We start from the raw sequence: 14,193 nt of genomic DNA, 5'->3' as shown, positions 1-14,193 counted from the left end.
CGCCCTCTTAAAAGTCTCTTCTAGAGGAAGTTGAGAGTTACTCACCGGACGCATGTGGTGTGCAGTTTACCGCGTGTTTTCTGTGACAGAAAAAGTTTTGTGCAGGGAACACTTTATATTGAAGTATATGTTTTAAAGAAAAACAAACGGTAAGTAAGGGTCTGAGGACACATTTGTATTTTTTTGTTGTTGTTGTTGCCCTTTTGGAAGTTTTGAACAAAAAGGAGAAAACAGTAGTTTGTACATCGTTTGTGTGTGTGTGTTTATATATATATATATATATATATATATATATATATATATATATATATATATATATATATATATATATATATATATATTCAAGAAACATATCTAAAATGTTTGCTTTTTGCCCTTTTTTTTTAAAACAGATCTCAGTGGTTTGTGAGAAGAATTTGATCATGACAATAGTGGTTCTGCGTTTGCAAGGTTTAAACACAGAGGCAGGATCTGAAGATATTCGCAGATTTTTCCATGGCCTGCACATACCTGAGGGTGGCGTTCATATCATCGGTGGTGCGATGGGTGAAGCTTTCATTATTTTTAATACAGAGAGAGAAGGCCAACTAGCCATGCGCTACTCTGGAAGACTCCTCAGAGGCTCCTCTATATCATTACATATCAGCAGTCTGGCTGAGTTAAAGAGAATAATGGAGTCGAGATTGAGGAAACCAAAGTTAACAGTTGAGACCAAAATAGTGCCATCATCACCATCTGACACCAATGCAGCTCTTTTGCTTAGTCTAATGGCTGCTATTCACGGACCGCATTCAGACAACAAAGTGAATTGCCAAAGGCCGGCCCACCAAACGCTTGAAGATATCAACCAAAATGTTCCAAAAATACACAATCATTCCACAACTGACAACCAAACAAATACGGATGCTCAGCATAGTCTTACTTATGACTTGGAATCTAAGGAGCAGAAAAGCAGAGGAGAAAACCTCAATATCTGTAAGCCGGGGTACCTTCGGCTTTATGGATTTCCTGACTCTGTTGCCAAACAAGAGATCTACCAGTTCCTACGGGGACTGCCAGTGTTGGAGGTCATTACGAAAGTTCGACTGGAACTGGGCTGGTGCTGTATGGCAAAGCTGGCTAGTTTTGCAGATGCAGAGGAAGGGCTGAAATACAGCCACAGAAAATTCAAAGAATTCAATGTTGAGGTCAGATTTGCCCATGAGAAGATGTGGACAGACGCCGTGGAGCAGTCAAAAAATTTTGTGCAAAACATCAAGCCTCACACTTTATCAGAGCAAAAAGAGGTCAAGGCAGATAGAAATGCAATTAGAGGTTTCTTAACCAAAAGAAATGCAGAAGAACAGCCCTCCCCAGGATCTCCTAAAAAATTCTGCCGAAACTTTCCATCCCCTCAAACTGAACAATCTGTTATTGTGAATAATCTTTCAAGGAATATAACCAAGACGGAGATCAAGAAGATTTTCGGCTGTCAAGCAATGCCAAACCATAGAATAAAACATTTATTAAACAAGTGGGGAGAGAGGACAAGCACTGCGTTCATTACCTTTGAGCATGCAGAAGACTACGCCTCAGCTCTGAACATGAATGGCACTACTGTTGGCTTAAAAAACATTGAAGTGTCATCCATTACTAAAGAAGAAATCCTTGCCATAGTCAGCAGAAACCGATGTACTGTCTGGAGGCCACCGCCTTATGGAAAGACACCGCCTTATGGAAAGACACCGCCTTATGGAAAGACACATTTAACCATGTCATGTATATATGCACGCAATTTTCCTGCAGATATCAGGAAACAAGAGGTGAGAGATTTTTTCATGCACTTTCACATCTCTGAAAATGCAATCATATTGCTTGTGGACAGCCAGGGCAATGGCGTTGGGGAAGCCATCGTGCAGTTTGGATGTGAGGAAGTCGCCAGACAAGCCCAGAGTCTTCATGGCAAGCATTTTATGGGAGCAAAAATTCTACTCACTTGCATCACACGTCAACAGATGGAGAAGATACTTGGCACAAGTTGAACAACTGGAGATGTGAGATGTTTTCAGCACCTTCAGACACCAGCAGTGGTGTAAAATAATTCATTTTGAAGATTTATAACAAGCTTTCTCATGCCAAATGCTGTAGAAATTTGGAACTCTGGCAATCAATGAGCTCAAGCTATTATGGGTACAACAATTGAAGATGCCCAGTCAAGATTTCGAGTACCACATGGAAGGAGCACACTAAAAAAAAGACCTCAGTATTTTTCCTACAATGGTTGCCAAAGTATTAAGGACTACTCCAAGTGCTTAAATAATGTCTGTACACCTCCACATTTAAAACTCTTGCACTTGCTGCTTTTTTCCAGCTCAGTTGTTGCTGCTGAACACACAGCTTACTGGCTTCAATTAAATACGGATATATCCCAGATATCTTGTATTGCATATTAAAATTTTGTTTTTGAGTTATTCGGTTAGACTGTATATATTTTAAGTTTATCAGAAATTTGTTACAGACGAGATGTTTAAAAGGGTTTCTGACCATGTCTGTATGGGAGTCAGTATTTTGATTTGCCATTTCTATACATTCCTATTTCTAAAACAGAAACCACTTTGAGTTGTGTCTGTCTTCGTGACTTGATAAATTTGTATTTAATTTGACATTTTGATGTTATATTGCAATTAAACTTGCACAAGCAGCTTCAGACAATTTTTCAGTCTCTAATTTGTCAATAAAAATTAATATTTTAAATTATATCTCAGCCGCTGCACTAGCCATTATTTTTAATCGAAGCGTTAATGGTGAGGAAAGCCCCTTATGCTTGGGAGCGGTGCATATGAGGCGTTTCTCCCTCCTATCTGCTTCAAGGTCGCAAAATATTGTGGCATTTCTTTGTTGTTTAGAATCCAGTATTCCCATAATACTTGTCTTTTATGAGTTTAATGAAGAAGTCTGTCATTGGGACAGATCTTCTGTCCGCCATCAATGTCAGGTGACCTGTAAATGCGCCAAAACTATTTCCATTGCTGTTTTGCGACATATTTCTTTTTTGAATTGCCTGAAAAACCACCACATGTGAGTGCAAACATTTTTTTTTTTTGCAAAATTGATGCGTTTCCATTGGGGAGTTTTCCATCTCAATTTGCAAGGGTAATGGAAACACGACATGATGCAAATTCATATACGCAATGCCATTTGCACTGCACTCCATAAAGGGAAAATGAGAATCAATGAAAAGTGGTCTACATAAATATTTAAGAACCCTAATCAAACAAAACATTTGAGGTTGTTGTTTGATCAGTATCATTGTGTTCCATTAATGCAACCCACCACATTTCCTAGTTTAAGCAGGCTACAGATAATAAAAATTCATTGTACCAATGCAGATCTTGAATTCTTCTGGAGAGCAGTGATATAAGATCAAAACTGATGGAGATGAAGACAAATGTTATTATTTAATATTATTTTTGAAGTACATGAAAATGTGTGTGAGGATTACATGTCAGAGACACTGAGAGGAGTTATTTTAACCACGTTGGAATGTACATTCAGTGTAGCAGATGTTCTCCTATGTGAGGGAGGCTATGGAAAATGTTGACTGAAGTATTCTCTTTACGGAAGGAGGACTGTGCAGCAGGACATCTATTTTAAACATGAACAACGTTTTATCACCTTGTAGGGATAGGTTCCTTTGGTTGGCATATATTCGCCCAAACTTTGAGTGCAGACATCATCTCTCCAGTAAATTGTCTTTCTCTCCTATGTCTTGACAATTAATAATAAACGAGATAACTCTTGGCAAAATAACTGTTGTTTGGTCCTGTGATTCAACAACAGGGACAAGAGCTTAATTTCAAGACTACAAGATGCTGTAATCAAACTATGGGACAACCTGATCGAAGTGAGGATGTCTTCAAGGGATATAGGAACTGCACCAACAAATCATACAAAAGGAACAATAAGGTTCTTTAAGGAACTATGAGTTTATTTTACAATTATGGCAACAGACCTTTAGAACAAAATGTCACATTGAAGATTTCACTGACCACTTAAAGACTTAAAGTTTAAATCACTCACTAAAAATTGTTGCTATTACAAATAACTGCACACAAATGTTTATCATGTCCGAGCAAGAAAGGAAGAGAAAAATTAAACATTTAAAATAAATCTACTCATGTATACATTGTAAAAACAAAACGACCTAAAAGGCAAGAAAAAAAAAAAAAGTGTTTGGTCATGAACAAAGTCAAGAAAGCCATGTCAAAAACAGACAAAGCAGGCTGGATCCAGGTCTTGATTACATCCATCAGATGAGTGTTCATTTGTAGAATCTTGATGGACCTGTGAAGGTAGAGCAGTCTGAGTGAAAATTAACTTTATGCATTTAGAAATCACAATGACAGACATGCTATTTTTTGCTTATTTCGGCTCATGTTATCAGCCTCTGTACCCATCTCGGTTTCTAGCAGAGTAGGGTTGAAATCATAGAGTCAATGAGTCATGATACTGGAAATTCCACACAACAGTTTGTATTTTACATAACCACGTAATACCTATTTTTTGACAAATGAAAGGTACTCGTTTTATATGGATGCAAACCATTTACTGGCAAAAGTAGAGTCTTCGTAAATGAATGAAAAATAAGCATAAATGTGCAATACCTGGCATCCCGCTGGAGAATCTGTCATTAGAACTGTTTGGAAGACATGAGGATGAGTAGTTCATTGAGGGCAGGGGCTTCAGAGTGGGCACCTGAAAAACAATTCAAATTCAAACTTAACTGTGAAAACCCATTTTTATTTTATTTAATAATTCAGACAAAGCTAATCATGTGATAGATGACTTATTGTCTTTCTTTAGATCTTGTAGTCCATCCTACTCAGCATGTTTTTTGCCACAACTTTTATTTATTTAGATTGGTTTAGAAAAATTACAAAGGCAATGGTAGATTTATAAAAGACAAGACAATGGCAAGTCTTTCAAGAAGGGAGAAACCCTATTACAAGGGTTTCATTTTAGCTTGAATGAGGAAGAGAAAATGAGCTATTCCCATGAGTACCACGACATTAAAAACCTTTACTTCCTTTAATTACTGCTTTCCAAAAATCATTGCACTAAAATTTCTACAAACTTATTTTTAAGACACTAAACTTTTCAAACTAATTACAAAGTAAGCATTTACCTAAATCAAACACTAATGAAGGATAAAGAGTCATTACCCTTCATTAATGTTTGAATTAGGTATATGCTTAGCATTAAAATATATATCTACAAACCTATTTTTAAAAGTAACCCAGTAAAACTGGTTTGAGATCACTGAAGTCTTCAATGAAAATGTCATCATACTTCATAAAGGAAACGAAGCATACCACATCCTGTTCACAAACAAAACAATTCTGCAGCTGGTTTCATGAACTCTTTACAGTTTAGACCAACATCAACACAATAAAAAAAACTGCCTGTTTGCTTCTTAATCACCCAAATAGCCAGTTTTAAAATTTCCACACTAGAAGTACTAGACTAAATTGTGTATTGTCTCTTTGATGAATAACCTGTACTTATTGTGTACAATCTTATCTGGGCCAACTGAGATTCTGAGGTCAAATATTTTCATATAATAACCAAAGTTGTTTGTCATTGAGAATGTGATTTTTAAAGTTCCAGTTCTATTCCTGAATTTAATCTGAGCCAGTAAACAGGATGCGGAAATGCAATTTTGAATTAACAACAACAAAACATTATATGCATATTATAAGTAATCATTGGAAGCATTTACCGATGAAATGCTTCTGAGGCGGTACTCCATCAGAACATCTGTGAGCTTCTGTGTGACTTTTAAGACAATCTGAGCATCGTCCTCATTCTCAATACGAAAAGAGTCCTAATAATCAACAAGAAACAAAGTTTATTAACTCCAACCAGTTGATAATCTAAACAATTTAAGTCCTTTGACAAACACTGTAAATCCAAAAGAAAACAGTACCAGATATTTGAGCAGTGTTGCAGGGAGGCTATTGTTTTCCGGGCCTTTAGGGCCATGTCCCATCAATCTGTCCCCGCTGCTGTTCATAGACATGTCATTAGGGAAAGGTCTGCCCATACCATCATTACGCTGGCCGGGCCCAAAACCATCAGGGCCCATGCCCATATGTCCATCATCAGGGAAACGATGCATGTCCTCTGGTTCCATCATCCCCCTGTCTGGCCCAGACATGCCATTACCATAGCGACCAGGGCTAGTGAAGTCTTCCATATCAGAATAACCTCTCCTCATAGGAGGATCATCCATACCTCCATGCATGCCAGGGGCGAAATCAGGCATCATGCCACCACGGGGTGGAAAATCCCCCATGTACATGGGATCTTGAAAGGGACCTCCAAATGGACCTCCTGAGAATGTGAGAAAAAAAAGTGAAGCAACTATCGGAACAATCTTTCCAAATAATTTTTTTTAACCTTTGCTTCTATCAACACAAACAAACACACTAGTGAGACACTAACCGTGTTTTAAACCTCTGGGAGGGGGCCCAAGAATGCCAGTTCCTGTAAACCCTAGATTGGGTTGTGCGGACTCTAAGAAAAACAAACATCTGGATAAATAACTGGATGGCATATGCATAGAATTCATCAGTAGATCTACACACACATAAATATGGTTAGACAATAGCATTCAAAATAAAACAACTGACTATGTCTGGTGCAACTGGAGGTAAGGAAGGCTAGAAGGGAAGTGATACTGGGATCGGGCCAGATGATTAAGAACATTTTCACAAAGTAGGTATTTCTTCACAAATAAGACAATGAGCAAAAATATGGGTTGATATGGACAAGAAATAAAATAATTATTGTAATATCAGTTTATTTTGTTACTTCTAATTAAATTCCTTGCAAGAAACACTGACTTGTCTCTTGACTACCAGTCCTCTGCAGGCACAAACGATTCAAATGTTCTGGTAATGGACAAATCACATTTTCAGTTTTAAAATGTGTGTGATTTGAGTATCGTTGAAAACAAATGTTAACAAAATCTCGTTAAATGTTAGAGTGAACTTGGACATCTAAACTCATGTGTATGAAAAACAACGAAAGTGGCTATTCGCAAAATTTCTAATATTTGTAGAAATTCAGGACAAGCTAGAAACTTTTGAGGTTTTTTTGAGCTGGAATGACAAGGGTACTGAGTGCAGATAGACAGGAATAGGCCTTGTCCACACTAATACATTTTTCTTTGAAAAGGCATGTTTTTCTCTCCGTTTTAGCCTTCTGTCCACACTGAGACAAGCGTTTTTATAAAAATAAAAAAAACTAAGCTTTTTGAAAACGCTCTCCAAATTGGATAAAGTTGAAAACGGCATTTTCGCATTGTAGTGTGGACTATGAAAACAGAGGTGTTTGAAACCGATGATGCATGTTTAGGCGACATTTACACATAGCCGGGTATTTAGAGAAACGAATATTTCCCCCCCCCTCCGTTTTCAATAATAACATCGTGCGCACAACATCGTTTTCAAAAAAGTTGTCATTTACATAACCCCGCATAAATATGCCGTCGAGCGCCATCATAACTATGCCAAACCTATGGGCGGCAGTGTAGGGAGAAGGATAAAGCCATGCAAGCCAATCAGAATCCTTAGAATCGACAACAACGAATAACACTGTTAATAAAATGTTACTTTGCACTCCCCTCATATCACAGTCCTGCAAAGATGACAGAATTTACTTACATTTGCTGTCCTGCAGCAAAACATGAGAGCAGTTGCATTTTAGACCAAACATATAATGGCGAGTTAGTGTGACCTGGGCGCATCAGTGATTGGTGAGATATTTTGCTAAATAAAATTATCCTGCCAGAAGAATTGCGTGAGAACTTTATTATGTTTTCAGGGTTCCCACACCTTGGTTAACTTCAAATTCAAGGACCTTTCAAGGACTTTCCAGGTCCAATAGCCTCAAATTCAAGGACTTAATTTGGGTACACATTTCAAGCGAGAGCAAGGTTACATTATGTTACACTTATAAGATACATTGTTCCAGTTTTGCGCGCGTGAACATGGCAACGTACAACACAAAGTAACTCACGCAACGCAACGAGTAAATGCGCGTAACTAACGTAAATCAAGCAAGCTAGTGTGCATAGGCCACGAAGTGTTGACGAAATAACATTAGCGGACCGGAGGAAATAATATGTCATTTAAAGAAAACTTCTTGCACAAAATAAATTCAAGCACTTTCAAGGACCTGTATCTATGCATGTTTATTTTCAAAAACTTTCCAGGGCCTTGAAATCTTTTTTTCAGATTCACAAACTTTCAAGGATTTCAAGGACCCGTGGGAACCCTGTGTTTTGTTCTGTCTATATCATCTCAGTGAGTTTTAATAGGGTTTACACATGCGCAGTTAGGAGAATTTAGCATTTATCTGCTTTGTACCAGAAAGGAATGAATAGCAAAGATAAGGACCGAACAGATCAAAGACGTCTTGCAAATTTCATGCATTCTTTTCATGCGTTTGTTGCTCTGCAGCATCTGAATTTACTCCAAGCTGTGAATAATTTCTTTATTCGTTATGAAGTGTCTTCTGAGGGTAGTATGACATCCATCCATACAAAGTAAGGGTCAGTCTGGTGACCAGGACACCCAAGTACAGTTAAGAACCAGCTTTCATTCCATAAGATTACATCTTTCCAAGTGAAAGAGTATTCAATGAGAAAAACTACAGGGCTTGATTTTATTCATGGGGAATAGAATGAATGGTGTATAACAGAAAATAACTGACTTACTCATGCCCTGAAAGGCCATAACGTCACATGGCTCCTTTAGCACCATCTGGAAGGAAGAAATTTTTTTTTTTATGTAATTAAAGAGTACTTGTGCAAGTCTTAAGAGCACATCAGCATGCAGTCTGTTACCTTAATTTGACCTCTTCCCTCAGCTTTTTCAACTTCAGCAGCAGCAGCTTTAATGGCTTTCCTTGTGGTTGGATCTTTAAGCGCATCCTCTTCCTCATAAGGAACCTTGTCTTTGTGGTTCTGTTTCTGTTTACCAAAAATAATAATAATGTGGATGTGAATTATATCAGAAGCATGGGCATAGCTAATCTGCGAGATCTATCTGGAAGTGATTGTGAAGATCGTACCATGTATCTGAAGCTGTGCTTCCAGCCAGTGATGTGAGCAGCTATTTCATTCTGCAGCTGCTGGACTACACACAGTTTACACTGGTAATGAGGAGGAGCCGACTTAGATGGGCTTCGATACTCCCATATGTACTGTAGTCCTATAAACACAAAGCAAATATGTATTCAAACATAAGATTACACTCAAAGTAGTTTAAGATTCAGTCCAGCTATACGGTCACTAACAAAAAGCAGTCAAGTACACTGAAGCCATTTAAGGAAGCAAAATCATTTTAATATTTATTTATATAATAGCATATACATCTTTACCCACCAATAACAGTGTCGGTGACTGATTTGAGCCGTTTGTTCAGGCTGGGTATGGTCTGGATGGATCCATTCTTGGAGGTGAAGACTGATGAAAAACACATGAATTAGTCAAATCAAAAAGCACGTGGGCAGGAATTGTGAACCAGGACTTAAAGTAAAGAAGTGCACCCACTCTACTGATACAGTACTAAGTGGTTACTGAAAAACAAAACTAGCTGAGTGCTTAAAGCACTCATTCATTTGTTACCCCCAGGCCTACATATAGGCAACAGTCATAGTTGATGAAAAATTGTGGTCAGAAAAGTGAGCCACAACTCTCTGCACTTAAACGCTGAACAACATATAAAAACAACAGATTTGAATGAAAATGCTGCAGTGATGCCCGCTGTATTTCTGGTCACAAGCAAAGAGTGACAACAAAAGCACACCAGTTGAGACCTCAGCCGATCACACTGCAGCAGCATAACCGTTCTAATTGAGTTCAAGGCTAGTGGCACCTGAAGTATAATGAATTTCCTGTTAACTTTCCTTGGGCAGCTCAATGCATGCCCTTAACAAGGTGCCACAATCACTATAGTTAGATGACCCTAAGTGGGCATTACAGGGATCGAAGGTGGGATACTCCACCTCCTAGCATTCTTGGATCTCGACCTGATGTTACAGCACATGGCGAGAACAGGTCTTGACTTTTCTAATGTTGCTCGAAGGAGCTCGATATAGATGTTTCTAATGTTGTTCAGCACACCGCAGTTCAAATATGTACACAGTGCAAAGCATTGGTCTGAAAAAGGTGCTAGTTTGAAAGCTGTGCTTGTGTGATGTGTTCAGGGTTGAAGCTCCAAAGCTCTGAAAAACCCAGAAGTGGCACATGGCAATAACATTACCAAGGCCAGGCACAGCTGAAGGGCAGAACTGAAGGGTCCTGAGGGTGGCACTTACCTATGTCACCGTTGTAGAGCTGCTGCTTTTTCTGTCACAGGCGACAAATAAAATCGTTGGTGGGGGAGAGAAATAGAGAGGAATTAGAAAGATATAACAGGACCGGAGGTGAAGAGCAGAGCTCGCCCTCCTCCTCTGCTTGAATTCTCCGCTCCACTTTAAGAGTAGAAGCTGACAGTCCTTGGACGTGAGGACACAAAGTGTCTCTTCGCCAAACACACTCAACAGAAAAATTGTGCTTTATTAATCTCCCCAAGAATGGGGCTCTATCAGGCAAACAAGAAAACATATGGGATGATACAGGAGTAACATTTTCTGCAAGTTACATTCTACTGCAGAATGTTGTTTTTTTGTTAAACATATTAGTGCTTATCTGTCTTTTACCGGACAAAAAAGCACTGTCAGGTCAATGACAGACTATGGACATAAAAAGTCTGAAGTAGGTAAGATTTTCTAATGTTTTTTCAAAAAAAGTCTATTCTCACCAAAGCTGCATTTATTGGATAAAAGTACAGTAAAAAGTGATATTTTGAAATATTACTGCAATTTAACTAGCCTATTTTAAGAGATTTTTAAAACAATGTAATTCATTCATGTGATGGCAAAGCTGATTATTCAGCAGCCATTACTCCAGTCTTAAGTGTCACGTGATCTTTCAGAAATCATTCTAATATGCTGATTTGGTGCACAAAAATATTTTAATATATAATTACATTTAAGCTACTTTAGGAAAAAAAAAGTCAAAAGTTGCTTATACAAGGTCTGCACTGAATATGCGATGACCACTTAACCATTTCCCTTTATTAGTAGTTAATACTCTGTTATTTAATATTAAATATTGTTGTTCCGGTTTCAAATAGCAGAATATCCTACAAATACTCGTAATTCCTCACAGACAATAGGGGCAGAGAATAATATAATTTTACTATTAATCTCTTAAGAGCTAGAGATTAACAATTTGAGGTGTGAGGAATATCACATGTTCTGCAAAAAAATTTTTTTTAAAAATAGAAGGATTCCCACACCTCTTCAACACTATGACAAATTCAGTTGGTCACAGTGAGATCACAGTCTTTTTCAGTTCATTTAGCTGAAAGATCTGTATCCTTACAGCTGAATGATGATGCTAGCTACAATATAAATCTTTCCAAAAATACCCATCAAACAAGCAGTTTGCATCACCGTGTCAGGCTGAGCTTTGGTGAACTGCATGGTACGGTTCACTTAAGATGCTTTTCCACTGCATGGTACGGTTCACTTAAGGTGCTTCTCCACTGCATGTTACGGTTCACTTAAGTTGCTTCTCCACTGCATGTTACGGTTCACTTAAGATGCTTTTCCACTGCATGGTACGGTTCACTTAAGGTGCTTCTCCACTGCATGGTACGGTTCACTTAAGATGCTTTTCCACTGCATGGTGCGGTTCACTTAAGGTGCTTCTCCACTGCATGGTACGGTTCACTTAAGATGCTTTTCCACTGCATGGTGCGGTTCACTTAAGGTGCTTCTCCACTGCATGGTACGGTTCACTTAAGATGCTTTTCCACTGCATGGTGCGGTTCACTTAAGGTGCTTCTCCACTGCATGGTACGGTTCACTTAAGATGCTTTTCCACTGCATGGTACGGTTCACTTAAGGTGCTTCTCCACTGCATGTTACGGTTCACTTAAGATGCTTTTCCACTGCATGGTGCGGTTCACTTAAGGTGCTTCTCCACTGCATGGTACGGTTCACTTAAGATGCTTTTCCACTGCATGGTACGGTTCACTTAAGGTGCTTCTCCACTGCATGGTACGGTTCACTTAAGATGCTTTTCCACTGCATGGTGCGGTTCACTTAAGGTGCTTCTCCACTGCATGGTACGGTTCACTTAAGATGCTTTTCCACTGCATGGTGCGGTTCACTTAAGGTGCTTCTCCACTGCATGTTACGGCTCAGTGCAGCTCACTTTTGGGGGGTTTTCCACTGTGTACAGTACCTAGTACTTTTTTTAGCACCACCTCAGTTGAGGTTCCAAGCGAGCCGTACCGATAATAAAATGTGACGTGTAAACACTGCAGATCACTGATTGGTAAGAGAGAATCGTCACTCCCAGTGCCATTGGATTTGCGACACGAGACACCAAACCCCAAAAAACAAGCTTCTTTCTCTTGCAGTGAAAAAGATCCACATGCAGAGAATCAAGAACACCATAGATATGCTCCATTGCTCCTGTGGGCATTTGTTTGCGTCGCGTTTCCGATGACGTCACGACAGTAGAGGAAGCGTAACTATAATGAACAGTCTATAATCCCACCCACTGTGAAGCGGTACTAAACTGCAGTGGAAAAGCAAACCGAGCCGAACAATGCAGTAGAAAAGCTCCTTTAGGTTTTTAATTACGTGATGCGTTTCTGGTTTCAAATTTCTTACAATTCATACATTTGTGAAATTCTATCATGAAGGTTATTTTCCATAACTTGTGATGAACGAACGTCTCGGACCCGAAGACTCGAGAGGTGAACTAATCATTTCTGTTTTAAACGTGATCAACGTTTGCGTAAATTGATGTGTTGGGGAATTTGGCTATTAACATGTTACAATTAAAATATATTCTGCTGAAATGAACGAAATGACTTAAAAAAAAAAAAAAAAACAGATTTGTTCATTTTGCTGAACAAGACTCAAAGATCCGAGTCAGTAAAATGATCCGAAATTCCCATCACTAATTGTGATGAACATCCGTTGTTCTATGCATCTGTTGCTAATTGGATTTTGGGATGCACTCAAATCATTCACTCAACAAAGTAGGCAGATGAATGCGAGCGTCCAGGAATGGGATTTAAGAGGACTTAATAATAGGGGAAGTCCTGCATGTCAACAGAGAAAAGTGGTTTCACAAAGACAAATTTGAACTATATATTACTGGATAAATGTGCATGCATACTAATGTTTATTTAATAAACAAGCATGAATAAACAAAACATGCATGAATTAATTGTTTGCAATGAGATCAATAACATGCATTCATATTTAATAGAAGGGCCGTTCTTTCCTTCTAACTTCTAACAAATTCCTGTTGTTATTTTTGAGTGACCAGTGGTTGAGAAGATCTTAATGAGAACTACTGTTCTAAACGGATAAGTATGTCTGTAAATGGTCTAGATCCACGCGGTAGGGTGAGGATAACGCTGATTGACTGGATCTGATATGATGTAGTGCACTATTAAAGCTCACCTTCCCACCGGCCCTGCCCCTCTTATTAGGATTTAGTCGTGCTTCCATGCTGTAAAAAACAAATGGCCACATATTATTTTTTTCATTATTGCTGTAATGAAAAACACATTCAAATTAAGATTGGAAACTAATTTGAAACTAACATATACGGTCCTTCTCTTTCGACTGTAAGAGAAAGTAAACAATGGCGGCAATGGCACATAACAGAAATCAGGCGATATAACGCTGCATCATGCGCAGACACATTTAAACTCGCTGTAACATGAAGCGCGATTACTGCACAGTGCACTCACTACAATACATATCTTTAAAGCTTTATTAAACGATTTACCTGTTTGTTTTTTTCTTTACTAACCTTGTGTCCAGCAAAAGCGTGTTTTATTTTTGAAAATGAGAACAAGATTAGATTGAAACGGCTGAAATAACACAACTAAGACCCTTGTCCGTTTCCCGTCTCTTTCCAAAATAAAAGTCCTCGATATGGAACGCAGACCAATTCCTTTCTTTTAATACTTTACTCATACAGTAAATATGATTCAATTATTATCAAGTCATTATCAAATGAATTAAGTAACTTCAAACTTTTGAGACACATGAAGTGAAGAGAACTAG

At 38.4% G+C, this 14,193-nt stretch overlaps 2 protein-coding genes across 5 annotated transcripts; one reads left to right on the top strand and one right to left on the bottom strand.

Moving 5' to 3' along the window:
* Positions 1–34: 34 nt before the first annotated feature.
* rbm12ba (RNA binding motif protein 12Ba) lies at positions 35–2,738 on the top strand. Its single transcript, XM_084385125.1, has 2 exons — positions 35–149; positions 393–2,738. The coding sequence occupies exon 2, from the start codon at positions 423–425 to the stop codon at positions 2,019–2,021; it is 1,599 nt and encodes a 532-aa protein (XP_084241251.1). The 5' UTR covers positions 35–149; positions 393–422; the 3' UTR covers positions 2,022–2,738.
* Positions 2,739–3,946: 1,208 nt separating this feature from the next.
* Positions 3,947–14,046, bottom strand: LOC311275859 (uncharacterized protein). Of its 4 annotated transcripts, none has more exons than XM_084385128.1 (13): positions 13,937–14,046; positions 13,582–13,630; positions 10,366–10,396; positions 9,431–9,511; positions 9,118–9,257; positions 8,891–9,016; positions 8,762–8,807; positions 6,484–6,555; positions 6,274–6,372; positions 5,966–6,183; positions 5,759–5,863; positions 4,644–4,734; positions 3,947–4,323 (listed from the first exon to the last, which is right to left on the bottom strand). In XM_084385128.1, exons 2-13 carry the CDS (start codon positions 13,627–13,629, stop codon positions 4,301–4,303), a joined length of 1,080 nt encoding a protein of 359 aa, XP_084241254.1. In that variant the 5' UTR covers position 13,630; positions 13,937–14,046; the 3' UTR covers positions 3,947–4,300. The 4 variants fall into 4 exon arrangements, with proteins under 4 accessions (XP_084241254.1, XP_084241255.1, XP_084241252.1 ...); XM_084385129.1 differs by having other exon boundaries at positions 13,913–14,022; XM_084385126.1 differs by having other exon boundaries at positions 5,966–6,372; positions 13,937–14,045.
* Positions 14,047–14,193: the final 147 nt, after the last annotated feature.

The sequence above is a fragment of the Rutilus rutilus genome (genome assembly GCF_951802725.1).
Source record: "Rutilus rutilus genome assembly, chromosome: 17".
In the NCBI taxonomy this organism is placed as follows: domain Eukaryota; kingdom Metazoa; phylum Chordata; class Actinopteri; order Cypriniformes; family Leuciscidae; genus Rutilus; species Rutilus rutilus.
This window is presented reverse-complemented; position numbering and strand designations above follow the sequence as displayed.